The 22,036-nt window shown below is 36.8% G+C and overlaps 2 protein-coding genes and 1 pseudogene across 7 annotated transcripts in view; 1 reads left to right on the forward strand and 2 right to left on the reverse strand.

The window, feature by feature from the left end:
- Positions 1-2,588: 2,588 nt before the first annotated feature.
- Positions 2,589-22,036, reverse strand: part of LOC136339945 (lipopolysaccharide-induced tumor necrosis factor-alpha factor homolog) — a 32,005-nt gene continuing 12,557 nt past the window's right edge. The window contains exons 1-4 of one of the 6 annotated variants that reach the window (XM_066283589.1): positions 5,260-5,283; positions 3,382-3,510; positions 3,171-3,327; positions 2,589-3,115 (exon numbers count right to left, since the gene is read on the reverse strand). In XM_066283589.1, coding sequence (XP_066139686.1) covers positions 3,013-3,115; positions 3,171-3,327; positions 3,382-3,502 — 381 coding nt within the window. In that variant the 5' untranslated portion in view covers positions 3,503-3,510; positions 5,260-5,283 and the 3' untranslated portion in view covers positions 2,589-3,012. Of the gene's footprint in view, positions 3,116-3,170; positions 3,328-3,381; positions 3,511-3,753; positions 4,096-5,259; positions 5,284-22,036 lie in introns of those variants that run through there. The other 5 variants (XM_066283587.1, XM_066283586.1, XM_066283585.1 and 2 more) reach the window with 5 other exon arrangements.
- Positions 5,358-20,922, reverse strand: LOC136340016 (uncharacterized; annotated as a pseudogene).
- Positions 20,888-21,748, forward strand: LOC136339944 (uncharacterized). The gene is made up of 3 exons (XM_066283584.1): positions 20,888-21,284; positions 21,339-21,572; positions 21,680-21,748. The coding sequence occupies exons 1-3, from the start codon at positions 21,032-21,034 to the stop codon at positions 21,682-21,684; spliced, it is 492 nt and encodes a 163-aa protein (XP_066139681.1). The 5' UTR covers positions 20,888-21,031; the 3' UTR covers positions 21,685-21,748.

Below are 22,036 nucleotides of genomic sequence, written 5' to 3' on the forward strand. Positions count from 1 at the left end.
TTCAACACTTGAAAGACTATTCTCGATTCTTTCTTGCAAAACTGAACCGTTTCTGTTTATTAATTCTTGATGTAGAGGATTTCTTCCTTGCTATTCTGCCATTAAAATCGCTTTTTCTGAGAACTTTTTTTGCTTTTTCAGTCGTCACGGGTTCGCTGATTCTCTGGGATACTCGTTTCGTTAATTTAGAGAAAACTTTTTTTCTAATTAATTTTTAGGTCTCAACTTAATCGTTCATCCTTTTCAGAGAGTATCTTTTTTCGTCTTGTTCCAGCCTTGTCTCGTATCAGTTCTTGACAACGATATTTGCTTACTACCCACTACATTGTGGAATGTTTCCTTCTTGTTAAATTATTAATTTCTCGCACGGTTTTTCATGTACAATAAAACTTTATTATTAATTTGCGCGTCGCAATGTCGGCTAGCAGTCTTTTATTTGTCATTTCTAGAACATTCACAAAATAAATGAAACTGTTGCATGATTTTAGAATCAACTTATTAGTTTCGAAGGAATTTGCAAAAAAATTATTTTGATAAATAGTTAGAGCCAAAATAAAATTGAGCATCATGTCGTGTACGGTTAGTTTTGTATCTACAATTTTCGCTTATCATTGTTTCTTAGTTATTTTTATTGAATTGGAACTACTTTAGCGCATTTTTTCGCAGTATACAGGGTGAGTCGGGAGGATCGTGCCAAACTTCAGGAGCGTGTTGTACATGAAAAGTAAATGTAAAAAACTCAAATGTTGTTATCAGATTTTCGTTTGTTTACAAGTTATAGCGTAAATAAAATTAAAACATAAAATTTAAAAAATTTATAAATTTCATAAGAAATTCCATAAATTAACATTTGGATATCATAGTAAATGTTCAAAAATATTGCCATTAACTTCTAAACATTTTCGGCTTCGTCTATGAAGAGCATTCGTTGCGCTCCAGATTGTTTCATGTCTTTCTTTAATAGCAGCTGCAGCATTTCTAATGCGTTGAATTAGTGCATCTTGAGTGTCCGCTTTTACTCTGTACACTTCAGTTTTAAACCAACCCCACAAGCAATAGTCTAGTGGTGTGAGGTCTGGAGACCTTGGAGGCCAACTAATAGGGCCACCACGACCAATCCAATGTCCAGGAAAGGTACGTTTATGGTAAATATAATCCTAGTTAAAAAATTTTATTTACGCTATAACTTTGTAAACAAACGAAAATCGGATAACTTTTGAGTTTTTTTACATTTATTTTTCATGTACAACACGCTCCTGAAGTATGGCACGATCCTCCCGACAAACCTGTATATTCTATACTAATTTGCGGTAAGTGAAGTTTTATAAAAAATAAAATCATATATGTAGAAATAATTACTTTTTACAAATTTATAAATTTTTGCATTATATACGTTCATTTTTGTTAGTATATATATAATATAAACAATATATAATATAAAACAAAACGTATGTGTTTTACTTTATAATCAAAAAGCACTACTGGCCTTTAGTGTTGCTATGGATACTCTCGCGAAGTGCCCACAAATAACTTGTCACTATGGTTATATTTGATGTCTTGAGGGGTTGACGCCTTTTTGAATACCTCCGGAAATACATATTTCCAGTTTTATTTGGATTTCTTCCACTTGAAATGTAGCAGTCACTCATCTCCAGCTTTTCCCGATTTGAAAACCATTCGATATTTTCTATTGCCTTAAAATTTCTACCAGTTGAAAGTGTAAAACTTTTAAATTTGAAAGGGAAAAAATTGATCTCAAATAAAACAATAGCGAAGTTTCCATAGCAACACTAAAGAGCGATGTGCGAGCACTTGTTTCTAAGCCTACTAAGTTGAAATGATGCTTTTGTTTATTTTTTCTATTTTAGCAGATCCAAGGGCACTTTTGTCGCACACGGTTAGAAAGCTTTTTTTGGTGCTTATTCGACTCTACTGCGATCCAATATGGCAGTCATATGAAATAAGAAAGTTGAGTATAATTACTCAAAATCCTGGAAGACCTGGAAAAATTCTGAGAGCGCCTTTCTGTTGGCAGTTGTCGATAATGAAGAACTGTTAAGTTTGGTAGAATTCACTCAAACGGTTTACTTCCGATTTATGATTTTCGAAAATCACATTTTTCAATTTTTTCCTCATATTTTGATAGTAACCGTACATACTTTCGATTTTAAAACATGTTCTGGACGAGCAGCAAAGTGCCTATCTTTTTTCTAATATGAGTCACCTCGTATATCTGATCGTTTACATGATTTTCATCGAATTCACTTCACTTGGGACACCCCGTGTTCCGCCCACTACCGATTTTCGGTCCGTTTCGCACATGGAAAATGTGTGCTTTGCACTATCGCTCTTTTCGCAGTACCAACACCTGTCGCAATTTTTTGTCTTCATTGTGGTCAAGTACAGGCCGAAGCACCTAGAACCAGATAGAAATTTCGTTAAGTTATAGGGGATTCTCTCACATCCTTTGTTTACTCACCCCCTCGACCTTGGTATAAGGCTTCTTGGCGGTTTGTTTTCGATTTATTTCTCTTGCCATTGTCCAACAGGGTTCAGTAAACGAGTAAACAAAATAAAAAAAGTGTAAGTTGTAGGATGAAAACTGGATTTATAGATGCCAAGAAAACCATTTGTAATGCAAGACTCAACTTGTAATTTTACAATATTAATACTTGCTATGCCTCTTATAATATGCTGATTACATCAGCAGCAACTGTATAAAAATTTTTCACCATGATAAACCCTAAACCCAATCGGAAGAAGCGTATCACATCACAAAAAAGATTATTTCTTTAAAAACATACGTAAAATCTGAACGTATAAAGAACATAGGAATGAACTAAAAAAAGGAGTTAAATAGAATCCAGCCTTATCGAACCTTAAGAAATATTTTAATACAAAACTAACAGATAATCCTCACAAAAATTATCAAACAAACTGACTGCTAGCTATTCATAAATTTTATATTTCAAATTTAAACTTTTGGATCAAATGGTTGCTCTCGGCACCACCTTAGTCTGAAAAAGACCCCAGGAAAGCATTGCAATTGGGACAGAAGTGTTTCTTGCTTTGACAGGAATCCATACAATAGGGGATGAAACAGCAGGGCCAGCATCTGCGAAACAATTAGGACTATAATTTCCTGGCTTGTGGGTAATCAAGGTACTTACACACAAATACAAAGCAAAAGAGCGAACAAATGCGTCTTAGTATTGGCCTCAACTTCCATTCTAGAAGTTATGGTGGCGTGGCAGAAGGGACAGATAGTTGTGATTGGTTCAGGTCCTACTAATATGGGTCCACTTATAGTGCCCGTGCTAACTATCACTGAAAAGAAATGGAAAGTAGTTAAAACTAGAGGAGCTCTTCAGGTATACGGACCTCGATGTTCACGGACGTCCGTCGGTGGAGGTCCGACGTGTCCCGCAGGAGGGTATTGTCCTGGAGGGTACGCTGCTGGGGCTGCCGCTCCGGGGTACGGTGGGGGTGTTTCTTTGGACATGCTGGATTCTGCGAACACATAATTACTTATTGATTTTCACAGTTATTACCGATTTCTCAGAATCATGACTTAATTTACTTCAGCGTCAGCAAGTCGTGATGACTGGAAAATTTATGGTACTTTATCTAAAGCGATAAATACAATAAAGATAGGATTCAGTTATGTAAATTTAGTGTATCGAGATTACTGGTACACCAAAAAGCAGAAATTTCTAAAGTTTTTGCATGGCTAATAGAAATGTACATGGTTACTTGCGGGGCGGCTAATCGATTTTAGGGGCGTTAACGAGTTTACATAATCTACGTTATGAATACTTACAAAAGTAAGCACAATCAACTTGATGACAGGAAGAGATATCAACTGAAATGATATCAACAAATTCAATGTGCGTACCTACCGGTGTTGCTAATAGAAAACACCCAAGGTTGAACACTGGCACCAATTACTTGACGGAACCTTGATGTACTCGATGGTACCACTGCAGTTCAATTGGTCACACTGCTATAGCTGAACCTCGCATTTAACAATTTTCAAACTAGACGTTATTGCAGGTTCTACTTGCTGCTTGCTGTGTGATTTTAATAGATCTATTTTTGCTTCGTTGCTCATAAAAATTAAAGCTGCTCTTATCACGAAAGCAGGGCCGGACCCGTGTTGCGGTTCATTCTGTTGAATGCTGCACACCAAGAAAGACCGAATTGCTTGAGGATACTTGTGAGTCGCTGTGGTCGAGCTCCGTCCACACTCCCATGTGTCATATTCTATATAGAAGCGATTTTTACGAGTGCTTACTCTGTAACTGGCTCACGGACCAACTAACGGTTCATGACCACTTTCAAACAAGACCCGAAATTTTGCTATAACGGTGAAAACGAGTCAGAAGCCCAATGCTCGATATTCGAATGAAAGGGCTTCTTTGACGACAGTTGATGATGGTATACGTCACTTTGACAAAATGTCATAGTGCGAAAGTGATATCTCGGAAAACGTCAAAACTCAGGAACGTCCGGGAAAGTTCAGGTTATTCGTGAGTGTTAACAGGCCAATTTGTGTAATTTCGGATGTGGTTCAGCGATTCACTCATTCCGTATTTGAAGGAGGTAAAAACAGTTTGAATTTATCATGAAAGTTTCCGCCTGAATTTGTGAATTTGAATACCCAATTTTGAAAATTTAAATAGGAGACTTCCAAATTTGCGTAATATAAAACCACCAAGGACGGTAGTGGTGATCCAGTGGACGGACAGAAGCTTTTCCCTCCCCAATCTACAATAATACATTTCATATCTTTTTTTTTTTAATGTCCTGTTTATGAAAGTAAGAACTCTAGTCAAGAACGTTTTGTCCAAGAGACACCTGGAGGAGAAAAGCGGGTCCAAAAACATAGCGTTTATGAGATACGCATCTACGTATCATATGGTATGAGGATCTTCCTTCTGTGGTATACCTTGTTTAGGTCAAGGTTTGAAATCATTTACCTAATACCGGTACCAGTAAATGGTTCCCTAATAATAATGTCGACGGGTAGTTGTTTATAGGTATTTTTGTTGCTTAGATGGTTTTGTCAAAGATTTAGTAAACCACCATTTATAATTATATTTTTAACGTTCTTTTGAATAGATAGTGTATGTCAAATTTAGATATATAAGTTTTAGTACAAAAAAAGGAAAGACCAGTTCTTTCAATAAAATCTTCTCATCATTAACATCTCGGTGTATTGTATCATTTGTGTTCGTACGTACTACGACACTTCCTTACCTTCGGTATATCTCTATTCGATTTTCCATTAAGATTTTTTCTGTCCATGTGTTCAGGGCGTGGGAGATGATCCTGTTGATAACCTCTACACATTTTAGTCCTGTTGGACAGTGATTTTCTCGCTATAACTTACTACTCAGATAAATTCATCATCATCAGACCTAAAATGATAAGTTTCGTTGATACAAGTACACTCTGGTACCACGCCAGGTTGCATTTAGACAATTTCATTCTCTTCAAAGAACATGAATTATTTTTTATAGCAAATTTTTCACGCTCTCTTCCCACGGATGCAAGTCGGATTCTCACGGGATCCCCATTTGACGGACCAACAACAAACTAACTAGTATCGGATAAAACTGCAGGTTGATTTGTTGAACCTTTACCATTTTTATCAAAATTTATTTCGCAATGCTGCAGAATTAAAAATACTGAAAAATAGATTTTGTGCTCACTACACCAATTTTAATGATTCAGGATAAGTAATTAATGACGATTAGACCGAGGCATTGGTGCCAACCTGAAACTAATTATATTATGTAAATTGCTGTGGCGATGTTGAACGTTGATGTTGTGAGGAAATCAGTTAAGGAAATTGATTAAATTAAAGGATGTTCAAAGTATACAGGGTTAGCGACGCAACGCTTTCGTTAGAACATTTTTGACTTTCCACTATTGTAGCCCAAAGAAATTTGGTTTCAAGGTAGGATATATCATTTTGAATTCAAGAAAATATTTTCAAAATGACTGAACTTTCGGTTATACCGGAACATACTAATTTTAATATTTTAAATGGAATTGATTTTTGAATTTTCACTATCGTAGTGAAATCAATTTTTTTTCACGCTAGAATCGACCATTGTGAATCTAAGTAATATATTTTTAAAATGGCGACACTTCCGGTGTCACCGGAAGTAGCTAGGAACTTTGATATTTTAATTGAAGCCGCCTATTTTCTTGCAATTTTTGAATTTTTCGTGAAATTTTAAGGCGAGTTTATGTAAAGTGTCTTATGCGTAAAATTTACCGTTCCCAAGTTATACGAAAAAAAAATGAAAATTTTAATAGCTGCAAGATCCTAAGGAAATCGAAATTGTGCGCTAACGACGCAAATTTTGGAATCGATGTTGTGGAACTCAAAAAAGGCTTAGTAAACCATGTTTCGATGTATTTCAGGTTGGCAAAAAATCCTCCACATCCTCCGAAACCTGCCACCGAAGTTGCATGACTTCAAATCATGATAACTGGCTTATTTAAAATGCGACACTCTGTACTTTAAAGCATTTCCCAGGGTAGGATTTAATTTTTCATCAATATTATTAAGGTTCCTTAGATCGGTTCTGGACAGGTGCTCTTTGAGTCCTCGCACACCAATGCCACAATTCGCAGCGGTTAGCGCAGAAATCGATTTCCATGGAAACCAGTAAATTTTAGGCGTAGGACACCTTACATAAGCTGGCCCTAAAATTTAATGAGACATCCTAAAATAACAGAAAACAATATAGGGTTCCATTTAAAATATGGAAGTTCGTAGCTAGTTCCGGTATAACCGGAAATGCCGCCATTTTGAATATATTTTACTTCGAGTCAAAATGGTTGGTTCTAGTCGGAAACCGAATTTGATTGCGCTACGATAAAAGTTTAGTTTTCTAAGGAACAGGTTGTGTAGTTATACCTGTAGAAAGGCCTGAGTCTGGTTCTGTTATGCGAATTTCCGCGAAGTTGTCATGATAATATCCAGTGATTCATATTACTTGATAACACTGTTATATAAACATGGCAAGGGGAAAAGGGAATATGAGATTAAAAGCCGATATTAACTATGCTAGATAAAATTACCTGCTTCTGAAATGATCCAAAGTGATAGTCTATTTAAAGTCATAAAAACAAGCCAAAGTCTCGTAATTTAAAGAATAGCCAAAAAAACGCTTTAATTTCCGAAAAATCGGAAGTAGTGATTGATATTTAGGTATCCGGTTAAGGTATTATACCGGAATGTGACATTGGAAAATTTGCTAGTTGGTTTTACTGAGCGCTATTATTGACGCCCCACAATACTTAGCAAACATCATTTGGTTGTTGCTATGGTCTTTAGTTTGCTATCGTGAATAATGCATTAAAGATTGTAAACAAGTCATTAGATTGGTACGTGAGAACTTCCTTTTTAATGTGTAAAAAGCTTTCTTTCTGCTTGTCTCCACCATATCGCGTGTAATAAAGACATAAATCAAAGTCAATTTAAACGATTTAATTTTTTTCCCTAGAAGTGGCTAAAATTCATTAAGCTGATATTCTATGAGTAAACAAATTTAAGATTCCGTCATAATCAATATTGGTATAAGAACTTACGTATGAGACACTCTTCAACTATATTTTAAAAACACTACTGTATGCAACCTACCTTCAAGATTTTAATCTGAAAAAATCCAAGTGTTCTTAACAGATTAATATATATGAGTCGTGTTCCCACGTCACCTCTAATCTTGAGACGAGGGTTACTCAGAAGATAACCTGGTAGCTCTGTCTAAGGGGGTGTATGACTCTATCTTGCAGATTTTAAAAAATCTCTCGGTATCATATTTAAGACTGTTTGAAAAATAGTTAAAAAAATGAGCGGAATGTTCCTTAGAACTTATTATTAAACGACGTTGTAATAAACGAACTTCGAGACATTTCGAAAGCCAGTGTTCATCTTCACAGAGTTCGAAAAAAAGCACAAAAAATTAATAGGAATGTTCATTACTACTTAATAAACGTTTCGTCGATAATCTGAGGAAAAACGTCCATCACCGTCTTTTACATATTGTAAGACCTAAGAAATTTTCTTTAAAACCTGAAAATTTTCATGTCGCGCGTTAGATAAATCAGCGTTGTCCTAAGAAGGTCTCAAAATGAATGCAAAACATAAGCAAGTATTCATGTTCATGTTCATGGAATTTGGATACGTGCAAGCTGATGTGTTTCACAAATGTTCTATTCGCCGAACTGATAATATCGACATAAATTATTTTTAATTGACGTGCATTAATATAATCTTGTATTTAGCACATTTTACAGAGGTAAGAACTGTATTCAACGTCGGCCTTAGCAAATGTGGCATCCCCGGCGAAATTTTTAATCAACGCCCTCCTCCCCAAAAAACAACCATCAACCACGAAAGTTCCACGCCCCCCCGGGAAAGCCGCTACTGACTGCACCGGACGTGACACTGGATCCTGCGGAACTGCACAATTACAGTTCTAACGCTTTGATGGGTTTTTCATTATTTTTCCAATTATTATCTGTCATTGAAGGGCAGAACAGTAGCCATTTTGTCAAGAAAATTTCCACCACTTCTCTCGCAGCACAGTGGAAGTAATTAGCCGAAACCCTGGCCGAAAGTCAAGATTGTAGTGCTGTCATCCAAAGAATGTGATCATCATATTATTTAATGATAGCCGGAAAATGTCAATTCTGCAGAAATTAAATGTGGCAGAAAACCATTGGATCAGACGTTATGTGATTTCATTTTCTTCAAAAACAACAGCAGATTTATAATAATGTTTTCATGGGAGCGGAGTTTACACATATATGAAACATTGACGACAGTGTTTTTGCGGATGTAGATATGTAAATTTTTAAGCTCTCGGCAAACGAGCATAAATATTAACAGCAGTTGAATTTTTCCACAATTCTACTAAAAGCCCGATTTTTCAAACTGCTGATAACTATGTCAGGGAGACAAGTGTGTGACAGCAAATTGTTGGGTGAGTTACTAGAAGTTTCAAAGGTTGGGTCAAGCTCAGCTGCCATGGAAATAATCCTGCCATGTTTTTTTAAAGTGCGTCTTAACCAATAGCTTTTCAAATTCATGTGTCAAACAACCTGTCAAAAAAATGGCATTCAATACGATGTCAACTTAATGACAAAAACTTTTATCAAAAAAATGTTTACAAGAATATGTCAATTCGTTTCCGGGGATCTGTGCGCTCCTGTGATATTTTATTATATGTAACTATATGTAACTGTAATTATATGTAAATTTGTTTTTGAATATGATGAGTGTGATATCTATTCTAAGGTAGGTACATGAAAAATAAATGTGAACGTTTTTAAAGATTATACGGCCTCGTTCGCCCGATATAGTTCTTTAGGTTAACAGGAATCCGTATTCGCCAATTAGTCAAGAATCTGCAGAGATACTACTTATTTAAAATTATTTTTATTAATAAAAAGGAAATCTGCAATTGTTCTCATAAGGACAGCGAGAAGGATCTTTTAAAAGGTAACCAACACAATTATTAATTGAAAGAAAAGGAAAAGTGAATAACAGCTTCAAAAATAGCTATATCTCTGACATTAGGACAATAATTATTCATAGTGTAGAAAAATTGATTGTAGAATGAAGTAATTCCATCACTTGTTACAAAATGTTATTGAGTAACCACCATGTTTTTAATTATTGCATTTTTTTTTACTCGAATCTTTTACGACGACTTCATCACACTGCTGGCAGTTTTCACAATGTGTGTTTTATAAAGAGTGTTGCAATAAGAACGCAAGATTTAAACTATGTGTAATTTTTGTCATAATTTTTTAATAAGTGAATACGCGTGCTAGGTGGAAAGAAGACAGATGGGAGTCAGTAGACATGGAGCGATATACGGTGCAGCAACGGCTCCATATTGTTAAATCTTACTATCAAAATGGTGAAAGCTTAGTAGCTACAATTAGTAAAGTGTGTCCAATGTTCGGTAGGAATAGTGTCCTTACTTCGTCAGCTTTAAAAACAATCATAAATTTGAAAGTGCTGGTTCAGTTATTGATATGAAAGACCCAAAACGGCCTCGTAGTGATCGTTCAAAAAAAATATCGCGACAATTCAACAGAATGTGGGAGAAAATCCAGAAACCTCGATTCGTCGACGTGCAGAAGAATTGAACATTTTGACAGCCACACATACACTCGTATTTTCACGGAAAATTTACATTTCCATCCTCACAAACTCCAGCCGCCTCACCAAGTATTGCTTTTGCGAAGATAGTTCGCCTACCGGATCATTGAACAGCATTGGTCGTGATGACAAGAATCGGCCTCCTCGATGCCGTGACCTAATACCTATTGACTTTTTTCTTTGGGGATTTTTGAAATCTCACGTTTATGCCAACAAACCTAAGACCACCCAAGCATTAAATGCCGAAACTAAATCAAACAAATACCGCCACGTTTATACAAAACACTTTCAAAGTTTACTGAAATTTGTGCCACCAACGTCGTGGCGAGTATTTATCATATGTTTTATTTTATACTTAGTTTTTAAGTGTCTACATTTTAAATTAACAAAGATTTCAGGATTTTTATACAGAAAACGGCGTTTTCTGTATCACCCTTTATACAGGGTGGCCCATTTAAAACCGTCCACCTAAAATATCGAACGGATATATTTTTTCCAGAAAATACCGAGACACGTCAATTTTACTTTGAAGAGGGACATTTTTAGACCATAAATTCGCAAATGTAGAGTTATTCCCCAAAACGGGATGGTAACTCCTTCAAGAACCTTAAATGGCACGAGGGTCAAGTGGCACGTTAAATCAAAGAAATTTCAATTCTCTTTACAAGTATGCTGCAATTGTTTTGCATCGCCTTTAAATATTATGAAAAAACCGTGTTAAAACATCGGTCAAATAAATAGAGAAAAATAAATGTTTAAATAATATTTTATTTAAATAAATGTTCACATTGCGACTCATTTACTTCCATATAATCATATCGTCTTTGTTCAACCTCTTCTCGAAGATTTTATAGCACTTCGGGCGTTATTTCATCACTATCACTATTAGGTGACAAAGATATTCTAACGAAGTAGATTTCGTCCTATGTTAGTTTTTAAATGACCCCATAAGAAAAAGTCCAATGGCGTTACATCAGGCAATCTTGGGGGTCACTCAATGAATTCTCTTCTACCAATCCAGTGTTCGGGAATATGTTGATACAAAAAGTTGCGTACAGATACTGCATATTGTGGCGGAGCACCTTCCCGTTGAAAAAATGTTTTATTCTCTGGGATCTGATCATCGATTTCAAGGATATCCACAATGTGAGGGTAGATGAAGTCTTGAAGCCGATTGAAGTAAGATTCACCTGTTAGGTTATCAGGTAGAAAAAAGGTCCAACAATACAATATCCCAAAAACTTAGCCCATGTGTTAAATTTTCTTGGATGCTGTTATCTCATAATTCCAGGATTCACATCATTCCACTATCTGCAATTATGCTTGTTGACGAAATCATTCAGACAGAATGTGTATTCGTCAGGAAAGCATGTAGAGTATAAAAAAATGGAAACGATCACAATGCGTTCACTCATCACCGGACAAAATTGCATATGGCGATATGAATCATCTGCATTGAGCTTATGAATGAGATTATGTGGTTGGAAATTATGCTTTTTGAAGGTCCTCTGAATACCACTATGTGGAATACCCGATGTTACTGTTAATTTTCGGGCGCATAAAATCATTTTTTCATGCTTTACATGATCTAGTTCCACACGTCCCAAAATTGCAATCTGTGCAGCCTCGTTAGTAACGGTCTGTCGCCTCTCATGTTTTTTGTTAGCAACGGGCCCAGTCTCCATGAATTTAGATATTAAATTCGTCACGTAGGGATAGCTCGGATTCTTACCGGGATGCCTTCCATTAAAAATTCTTGTAGTTTTTCGGGCTATTTCATTGTTCTTGAAATAGTTGGGGATAATTTCGATCGTTTCTGCGGTGGCGTAAACCGCGAAGCTTTGAATCGTCAGATGAATCGACAAATTTCGCGACAGAAATCCGGTCAGTGCAAAATCGGAACAAAACTACCCGCTCAATGCTAAGAAAACTCATCACCTTATCTTAAGAATTCGATTGTAAACATAATTTCTTGCAGTGTTGGCAAGTTCATTTTTTAAAATTTATTTCACTGATGTTTTAAAACGGTTTTTACAATATTTAAAGACGGATCAAAAAAATCTAAGCACACTCGTAAAGAGAATTGAAATTCCTTTGATTTGATATGTCACTTGATTCCCCGTGCCCTTTGAGATTCTTGAACGGGTTGCCACCCCGTTTAGGGGGATGACTCTACACCTGCACGAACTTATGGTTTTAAAATGTCCTCCTTAAGAGTAAAATTGATGTGTCTCGAGGTTTTCTGAAAAAAAAATCCATTCAAGATCTTTCAGGTGGACGGTTTTAAGTGGATCACCCTATATATCTAGTAGAATATCGCGCATGAAGCCAAAATTTACCTGTTTGGTCCAGAACGAACTCGTGGGCCAAGATAATCGTGGACTGGATAATCACATTTGGACCACCTTGAAGTCGAATTCTAAAGTACACTGTTTTCTGGTCGAAATTAATCAACAAAGTCGTTTAACGTTTAGAAACATTTGTTGATTACATTATTAATTGATTTGAAACAATATGGATATACACTCCCTGACAAAATCATAGGCCATCCCAGTTTTTTTTGCGATTTTTGTTTATATACTTATTAATTCTAGCGGACAAGACTTTTAAGAATTATTTAAAATTTTACAACTTTACAAATAATAAGCGAAAAACAATTTTTCGATAACGCAAATTTATTTCTGTGTCAAATACGAAAATATAATACATTTCCAAGACGGCGAAGACGCAGGGCAGCCTTTCTATATCTGCTGATCACTTCTGTAGTTTTTCTATTTAGTAATGTGATGATCCCCGTTGTTTTTTTGGCGGACTTCCACCAATCGGTGTAGAAGCGATTTAAAAACTTTTGTATGCATACCTTTTGAATGTTGGTCCACTTTTCTACGATGCAAGCCTTAGGGTTCTCTACGGAGTCGAACTGTTTCCTTTGTACATAAATTGCTCGAGAAAGTTCTCTCCAACAATTCTCAATAATGTTCAGATCTGGTGAGCGGGCTGGCCAGCGTAAAACTTAAATGTTTTTGGCTTCAAAAAAATTGCCTGCTATTCGTGCTGTGTGTACACGCGCATTGCCTCACTGAAAGAGGAACCTCCCTCGTGCTAGCTCTTCTCCTCTTTCAACGATCGGTTCTTGAATAACTGCTATGTATTTTTTTGCGTTTAATTTTTGGCGAACAAAATATTTATTAATTGCGTCTTTAAAACCCTATTCCACCAAGAACCATGATACCTTCTCCTCCCAGTTGACGTTTGCTTAAAAACATGTTTTCTTCATGTAAATCATGAAAATAATATCGATCGAAATAATATCGACCATTCAAATTAAAACGTTTTTCATCATTGAAAACAATTTGTGTCCATTTCTTTTTCCATGAAACATGTTTAATTGCTAATCGCTTCCTGTTGGCTTTGTGAGCTTTTGGAAGAAGAGGTTTTGTCTCCCGTTTTGATCGTCTTCAATTATCGGCTTTTTGCAAAATACTTTGGATATTTCTAATGTTTGTTTGTATTCCAGATTGTTCACAAAATGTCCTTGCAGTGGCTGCAGAGTTGGATCCTTGGCGTAAAACTGCTCCCCGTTCCTGGATGGTTTTTGAGCAATTTTTGATATTGTCCAATTTTTTTCGTATAAAGTTTCAATAGTCCTTGTCTCACTTTCCGACAACATTTTTTCTCTTTGGGTTGTTTAAATGAATGTAATTGCATTAAATAATGTCAAATCAACAATAACAATGGATGGATTTATCGTTCGTACCATAAAAAATTGTTTTTTGTTTAGTGTTTGCAATTTCGTGAAACTTAGAATAATTTCAAAAAAGTCATCTAAAATCAACAACTATTGCAATGAATTGGCCTTTAATTTTGTCGAGGAGTGTATACGAGTATAATTAAGGCAAAGTTGACATCGAGCCACTACAGGATACCAGTGGTTCAACGAAGTTCTCCTGACTAACAATATAAGAAAAAAGACGATTTAAGCGAAATGTCAACATCCGGAAATGTAAAAGGCCAGACTGCGATCGATTCACGAGTAATGAGCAAGGGATCCTTGGCGGTTTCACTCAGTATTTAAGTACCAAAAACTGAGTGCCCCACGCAGTGGCGTACTCCCACTCGGAATCCATTATCGGCGAATTCGCTAACTATTGCTTTAGAGAGTAACATTTAGGTCACCAGCCAAGTTCGGTCTTTAATGGTTTATTGCAGTCACACCAACTTAACGAAACTTGGCTACATCCAAATTGCCTCCAAAAAAAAGTGGCGGTAAATCCAGTCTTCAAGAGCCCCCCTATCGGAGCGTAATGGTACTGTAACCTATTGGTACAGTGAATAGTGCTAAATAGATGGTGACACACATGGGCGTAACATAGGGTATAGACTTAAACCTCTAAAATAAACAAATACCAATTAATACGTCGATCTAATAGGGTCCAAGTCTCAATAATAGCGAAGAACGACGAAAAGCGTTTAGTTGCCTCGATAATAACCCAACTGAAGAGATCTGATTAATAACGTCTCTATTAATTTTCTTTATTTAGCCTTTTAAATAATAATTAATTTAGTCTAGTGATAATTGGCTTCTTTTCGTCTCGACTTAATATTCGGCGTTGACGAATTCAATTAGACAGTCAAATCGCATTATAAATGTAAAAGTGTGTGACTGCTGTAAAAGCAAGGATGTCTCAAGTGGGGAGAGTTTTTGGAAACTCCTGCAAGGTAAGTACACACTCTCCACTGCGGGTTAATTAAAAACAGTTATACTCCTTTAAAACGAGTCGACCTAGCGTCGACCGCCCTTCATAATATCTCGTATACCAAGAGTTAATTCCCTTTGAAAAATCATCAAATTTGAGGTTTTAAACGTGGTCATACAAATAATATAAAAAAACTATTGAAAAAATTACTTTTGTGACATATCAGGTCAAAAACGACTCGACATCGTAAGAGTTGTCCGTTCAACTTTATTAGGAAAACCATGAGAAAACGACGGTATTGCGATGCTGCAACTTTTATTCGTAACAGTTGTACGTTCGACTATTTTAGGAAAATCAGAAGGGAACGACGGTATCGCGATGCTGATTATCATACTTTAACGTAACCAGTAATCTCTTATTTTTTCGCTCAAGTCCCTGAACGTTTAACGTTATTTCCTAAGCTAAAGCATTTATGAGGCCATGTGCCCTGTAACAGGTTTCTTTAACGTGCACCAAAGGGCACCGAATATATTCTGAGATTCTCGTCTAAGATTAATCACCGTTCCGAAAAGGGAACTTTTTAGGAGATTTTACCGTGGAAACTGGGTATATGTTTTCTGATACAAATTAATGTTTAGGTCGTGATTTTCCAATTCTACTTATAAACTATTGATCGGGACCGAATCAAAACAGGATATTATTAATTGTTTACAGGAACAAACACCTTAATCGATTTCAGGAGTAACGCCTGCCCCTTTTACCACAGTTCCAGAACTAGGTCCGCGAAAACTTATATCTGAGAAAATCGTGCTTAATTAGCCGAAGTTCTGCAAGGATTTGAAACAGATTTAATATGAAGTTCCTGAAGTTAAAAGTTAAATAGCGCATGTTCCGGATGCAAACTCTATAAAAGTCCGTCATAAAGAATGTTCAAAAGTTATAAAGCTTTCACTAAGTATATAATTTTTTAAGGAACTCGTCGCGTTTCGTCTCCAAGCGGATTTCATTGGAGTCCTCCTTTATCCCCTGCAGCCATGTGCATGATCGAACTTCACGTACGAGATAATATCTGCTTCAGTGACATCATCATTTAGGATTCCGTTAATTCTCGAAAATACACCACTGGGTATCTCGATAAGACGGAAAAAGCTGAGGATCAATTTGAAATAAATTTGATGATTAAGGAAAAAAATCCCGCGATGGTGCTGTGGGAGGGATGCATTAATGTAAAATTATTTAAATAAAATTGTTGTCGTGATTAGCGTTTCATTCGATGTGATTGGATAGCTAATTTTCCAGATATAAATGGTAAATTGGAGTATTGGGGATGATTTGTGAAGATGGAACGTTGCTAACACACCTGATAATTAAGTTGAGTTCGAAAAGCTCCACTCTTTCTCTAGACACCAATCGTAGATAATAATAGAGAAAATAGCAAGACGACATATTTACTATAATGGGACCATTCAGAGGTCCGTTCTGTTTATCACCAGTTTACCTAATTGTAACTTGATGGGTCTTTAGTGTAGTCCGGCCCTGTCTAGGTATTTTTCAGATTAATAGATATTTTTGTCTGTATCACGAATTGCGTTAGAGACTACTTTATTTTTGACCATGCCAAAGCATTTCGGTAATGTTTGTTCTAGACGATTCAGTTTTCCGGCAACCGGTGGAATTTTGTTAATTCTTTGTCTACGTGTAAATGTTTCTTTGTTTATACTTGTTGGCACAAAAACGACTTTATCTTGTTGTTAGAAAAAGTTGTAGCTTAATCGTTTAAATCTGTATTTTTGCGAATTGATGCCAACTTATGTTTTTTGATCAAAGGTAAATTTTATATGAAATGATTCAGGTGAGTGGTGGAAACGTGATTATTGTACAAGATGACGCAAAAATTAAAAAAATTGAGGCAAAAAGGATTTTTTTTTTCGTTTTTAAGCCACCCTGTGCGGTGATAATGTGTCTATGACCGGAATGATCAAGTTAATAAGAATTGATTAAAAGAAACGCAACGGAACGATATTCGCAAAAGCACAGTTTTTCTCAAATAAGCTCTAGCGATTTTTAAGCTCGAGATAAGACCGATTCCGTGTGAACAGGCATTAGAGGACCTTAGTTTAATACAGAAATAAAAAAGCAATACAATTCCATCATTTTCGAAAAAACGGAGAGATAAAAAAAATAAATCCTTTTTGAGCCCCCTTATAGGGAATACTCTATCGAATTTAATCATTTTTTCGTAGTTATCCGTCGAAAACCATGAGATGACCCCTCAGACTATAAAAGTCTGAAAGAGACATAGAGATGACATCCTTCACAAAAAACTGATAATTGATTAAATTTGAATGGCGATTTTCAATATCTGACCTTTAGGTTGAAGGTACTGTTGTTTCGTAATATTTTTTGAAGTTTTTGAAGTCATCTTTCTATTTTTTATATTCATCTTAGGTATCGTTCGAGTTTATTATACAGGGTGTTATCAAGGCTTAGGCCGCTACTTCAGGAGCGTATTTTACGCGTTATTTTAAAATAAAAGATGATTTTTTTTTTTTTTAGTTTAAGTCGCCTCCTAAGGGAGCTATTTAAAGATGGAAGAGTTGTTTTGATCATAATGCTTAAACGGTAAGTTACAAAGTTGTGAAACTTGGTACGAAACGACAAACACGGATATGCTGCGGAACAGGAAATTTCTAATTATCAGTGGTGTGGAGTCCCAGGGTAATATGCTCGCTAATTTTGCGGAAAAACTTGTTTGTGAGTTAAATTTTTAGAATACCAAATCCATAAAACGAGTTTTATTTTTTTATAGGAAAAAGTTATTATCGTAAAATCGGTTAAACTTGTCGTCCTCGAGAAAAACTGCTTAAGTAGATAAATCCTCCTCTGAACTATTTTAATATGCATAATTACGTAACTTCTTTAATATGCGCTTTAGATAAAAAAATATTTTTGCTTTTATTTTAAATTAACCTGTAGAATACGCTCCGAACCGAAGTTCGCGAGATAATTGAATGAAAGTATGAGAATTAAAATATGATCTTGCGAAAGCAGCAAAAAGTGCCCTGCAAGTTCGAGATTGAGGTCTTCTCTCTTTCCAAATGTCCACGGCCGTATCTTCCAGCATTTTACTTCACAGTGATACTCAACAACACTTTTCTGAAATTTACTCTCTAAAAATAGCTTGGCCGGTCCCTACGTTTCTCTCTTTCTCCCCTTTCTCAATCGATACTACTTCTCTACTTTAATTATTCATTTAAATTAAGTAATTCCCCTAGCTTCTTGCTGTTTCCATAAGCTTTTGGTCGCTTTTGTCTTTCCATAATTTTTTCCACCATTAACTGGTTTCATAAAAAATTTCATCCTATACTGAGTTTCGTATATTCGGAACAGTGGTTGTCCAAAAGAGTTTTTCGAACGATTGCATCCGTGGGAAAAGCTGACTAAACTCATAACTAAACGCCACTCCCAGAGACTCATAATGGAGAAATTCCATAATTTTAAACATCGGTCCTTGTATCATTTGACGGACGCTCCCTTCCCCTTCGTCCTTTTAAGAATATCCATCAAATGATCTTGTTACGGGTTAGAAAAAAAATATTATGTTACACTACGGCGCAACTAAAAAAACAGCGACATGTTGCCCGTATTATACGCCTGTTTGGAGGGACACGGAGGACACTTCATGCGTCCCGTCTTTCTGTCGTATTCTCCTGCAACAATGAACGTCAATAAACATCCATCACTTCAGAGCAAAGTACTGCCCAACAAGGCCCCACACCTCTTGCTAAACAACTGAAGCTGGCTGCTTTCGGGCATCAGAAAGGGCATGAAACAAAGGAGCCAGCACACCAACAAGCATAGGGCTCCGATTGGTGAATATGCTATCTAAATTATCAATTAATAACCAAAAAGTAATAATTTCTCTTGTGATCTTTTGCTCGCAAAATCCTTGATTTTTGCCAACTTACTTACTTCAAGTTACTTTGTTTCGCTCTCGATGTAGGCAGGGCCGGTCTGAGACTCTGCAGTACAGGCGTATAACTTTTAAGGACCTGGGCTCCCATGTTCCAACTAATAAAATATTTATTTAAAATAGCTTCAAAGCAGTGAAGTTTAAAGTGGTTAAATTAGTACCGAGTTCGTCACAGATGATAGAGGACATAAATGTTGCAATTACCATTTCGAGCATAATATCAAATGTTTGTACAGGATACCAAATTTTTGTGTTTTTAATGGGAAATTATTGTTTCAAGGCCGCAATGGAACCAATTATGGACATAAAATACACATAGATTGAAAAAATTTTCATTGCCTTAATTCTTGGATATCTTATTATGTGGTACAAAAAATGTATGAAATATTTATTTATTAATGAATTTTGATTAAAAATTTATATATAATTGCTCTACTATTAAATTGAAAAAAATAAATATAGTTTTTCGAGTAAAAAAATTAATAACATGTATTTACGACCTTGTATCAATACAGGCTTGAAATCCTCGCTACATGCTTTGAACAAAGTTAACTATAAAATCTTGAGGTATACGCTACCATTCTTCTGTAGTAGCAATAGCAAGCCCCTGGACGGTTCTGGGACGATTTCTTCGAGAATTTACAGCTCTAGAAAGCACGTCTCAAGCATGTTCCATGGGATTCATGTCAAGCTTGTTGATTCCGTCCTTTTTACGGTAGTTATTTACTGCCATAGGACGATGGGGATTATCGTCCGTGAAGACAAAATTTCCCCTGAACATGAATTAGGTCGGTGTGCTCGTGGGACATTATACACCAATCCACAACATGGCACTTTCTCCCGCAAATGGAGGGTTGGGATGAGCGGAGGCAACTTGAGCAGCTCTCGTTGGCTTTCACTAAAGTCAATTTGGGCAGCGATCGTTTACGATACAAATTCTGATAGCATCAGAAAAAAGAAGAAAATATCAGAATCTTTCGGGTAAGAGTATGTTCTGTTCAGCCCGCTGCAGCCGAAAAAGTCTGTATTGATATTGTAGCAGAGGAACTCTTCTATTAGTCCACTACATCGGAAACCAGACTGAACGATGCGTCTTAGCGTTGAATAACAAACAGCAACTCCAAGGGCATATCTAACTTCCTTTCGAAGTTCTGGTATTTTGTCATAGTAGAATGTGTTAAGTGTCTACAGGCTGATTCAAAACTCGAGGCGAAAAAGTAAGGAATTTTGTACCGTTTGATATACTGGTTAAAAAAAGTAAAATAAAATTTTGTAATGAGAGGAGGATTCGTAGACGTGGTCAACTGCTATGGCCTGCGATATATCCTGACTTGAATACTCTGGACTATTTTGTATGGGGGCATTTAAAACAATTGCTTTATGCAGTAGAAATTGACAGCCATGAGTAATTAATGCAAAGAATAAGGAATGCAGTCAAATACATTTAAAATAGACAAAATATGGAATTTTTCGCCTTAAGTTTGAATCATCCTGTATAGCGACTCTGTCTTTGGTTATTAACGCACTTATGACCACTTTGCGATCTATCTTGTATAGAGTTAATCTTCAAATTGCGGTTCTATATATGGGGGACGTCGCTTTGTAAGTCGCCTATTCGCTCAGCTACAAACTTCTGAGAATGCTCTTTTTTTACTAACGCTATAATTCTGGCAAAATCAATGTATAGTATCACTTAGCGATTCATGATTTTGCTTTGAACCTTAAATGGTACTAGTCCATATCATCGGTAGTCTTAAAACCGCACTTTGACGTCAGCCGGTCTTTAGGTTTATGAAAGTTTTGGACCTTACAAAGTTTACCGGTCCTTGGACCTTCAAAAAACAGCCTTCGGAGGAACTTTCCTCCTTCCACGAGAGACTTACCAGCGAATGAATTGTTACCGAACAAAGAACTGCGGCAATGGTATAAATTATCCTTGGAGAAATGGGTCATTTCCACGTTGGGATGCTTCTGCAATAGATGCTCTTCCAAGGTGTGTGGGAATTCTGAATTGAAAGAGAACTTTGCACCGCATTTTGACAGTACAAAGACGTATCCGTTCAATAATTCATTTTCTTCTTCTTCAAATGAACCATCTCGGGACTGGTAAGATTATCCGAAAACTAGAAGTTTCGAGTTACGTGGCTGACATTGTCAGTGTCATGAGAGATGGACAACGAAAGCGAGACGATCCAGAGGACGAGTTCAAGCTTCTCCGTGGTGGTGGATACTGTAGATTTAGCCCCCACTACCTCCGACGAGCCTCATGTAGTTGCCGTCAGGTCATGTCCGACTAATTCCACCAGAAGCGAAGATGCGAACGGCATCCGGCAGCCCAGCTCTTCTGGTCAGTTTGAAGAGAGATCGGCCACCGCTCAGACCAACCTGCGCAGTCCTAGAGCCGGAATGCTGATGCTCACAGGTTGGCAAGTTTAGGAGATGCCTATAATATCTCCACGAGGAAAATTATTTTTAGGATTAGTTAATTCCACCAGCATGCAGCACCATGAAAGCTTTATCATTAAGAGTTCTTTTGAGCAAAGCCGAGGTCACATGCCTCCCTCTTACTCCACTGTATTAAAACTAGGGCCTGTAGTGACTCACTTCCCCCCCAGCACCTACTCCTCCATACCTTTCATAACTAGACAGCCTCCTCCTTCTTATGCGGAAATCCATGGAGGAGAAAGTGAGAACCTCAGTGTTATATCTGGTAAGCCATCACCCTCTATGTGTGAGCCGTCCTGATTTCCAGCAATTTGCAGCCGATTCCTTCTCCCTGGGTCCGCACCCCTTGTACATATCCTGTCCCCATTGCAGAGTAGTTGTAGTCTCCACAATCTACACGGAAAGATCCTACTTGTCCTATATACTATCCTTAGTTTTGTGCATGTGCTGCTGCTGGCCCTGCTGCCTTGTCCCCTTCTGCCACAAGTCTTGCAGGAACACCCACCATTTCTGTTCCAGATGTCACTATTACCTAGGTGTTTACAGGCCCTTAAATATAATTTCGCATTATCCCTCGTATTTGTGTAATCCATCTAATTCTATCTCCAGAGCATCTACGCCGGAGCCGTCGAGCGTCGCGGCGCCTCCAGGAGACGCCGCTCAGTCACACGCTGACGCCGACGTTGACGCTCTCAAAAGCGCGCTCTGGGTTGGAAACTTCCCGACGAT

This window comes from Euwallacea fornicatus, chromosome 7, assembly GCF_040115645.1.
Source record: "Euwallacea fornicatus isolate EFF26 chromosome 7, ASM4011564v1, whole genome shotgun sequence".
Taxonomy (NCBI): Eukaryota; Metazoa; Arthropoda; class Insecta; order Coleoptera; family Curculionidae; genus Euwallacea; species Euwallacea fornicatus.

Bases quoted from the DNA above. Each gene is read 5' to 3' on its own strand.
- LOC136339944 (XM_066283584.1), top strand. From the start codon at position 21,032: ATGGACAACGAAAGCGAGACGATCCAGAGGACGAGTTCAAGCTTCTCC. The intron at 21,285-21,338 runs GTTGGCAAGTTT...AATTATTTTTAG, and splicing joins CGGAATGCTGATGCTCACAG to GATTAGTTAATTCCACCAGC.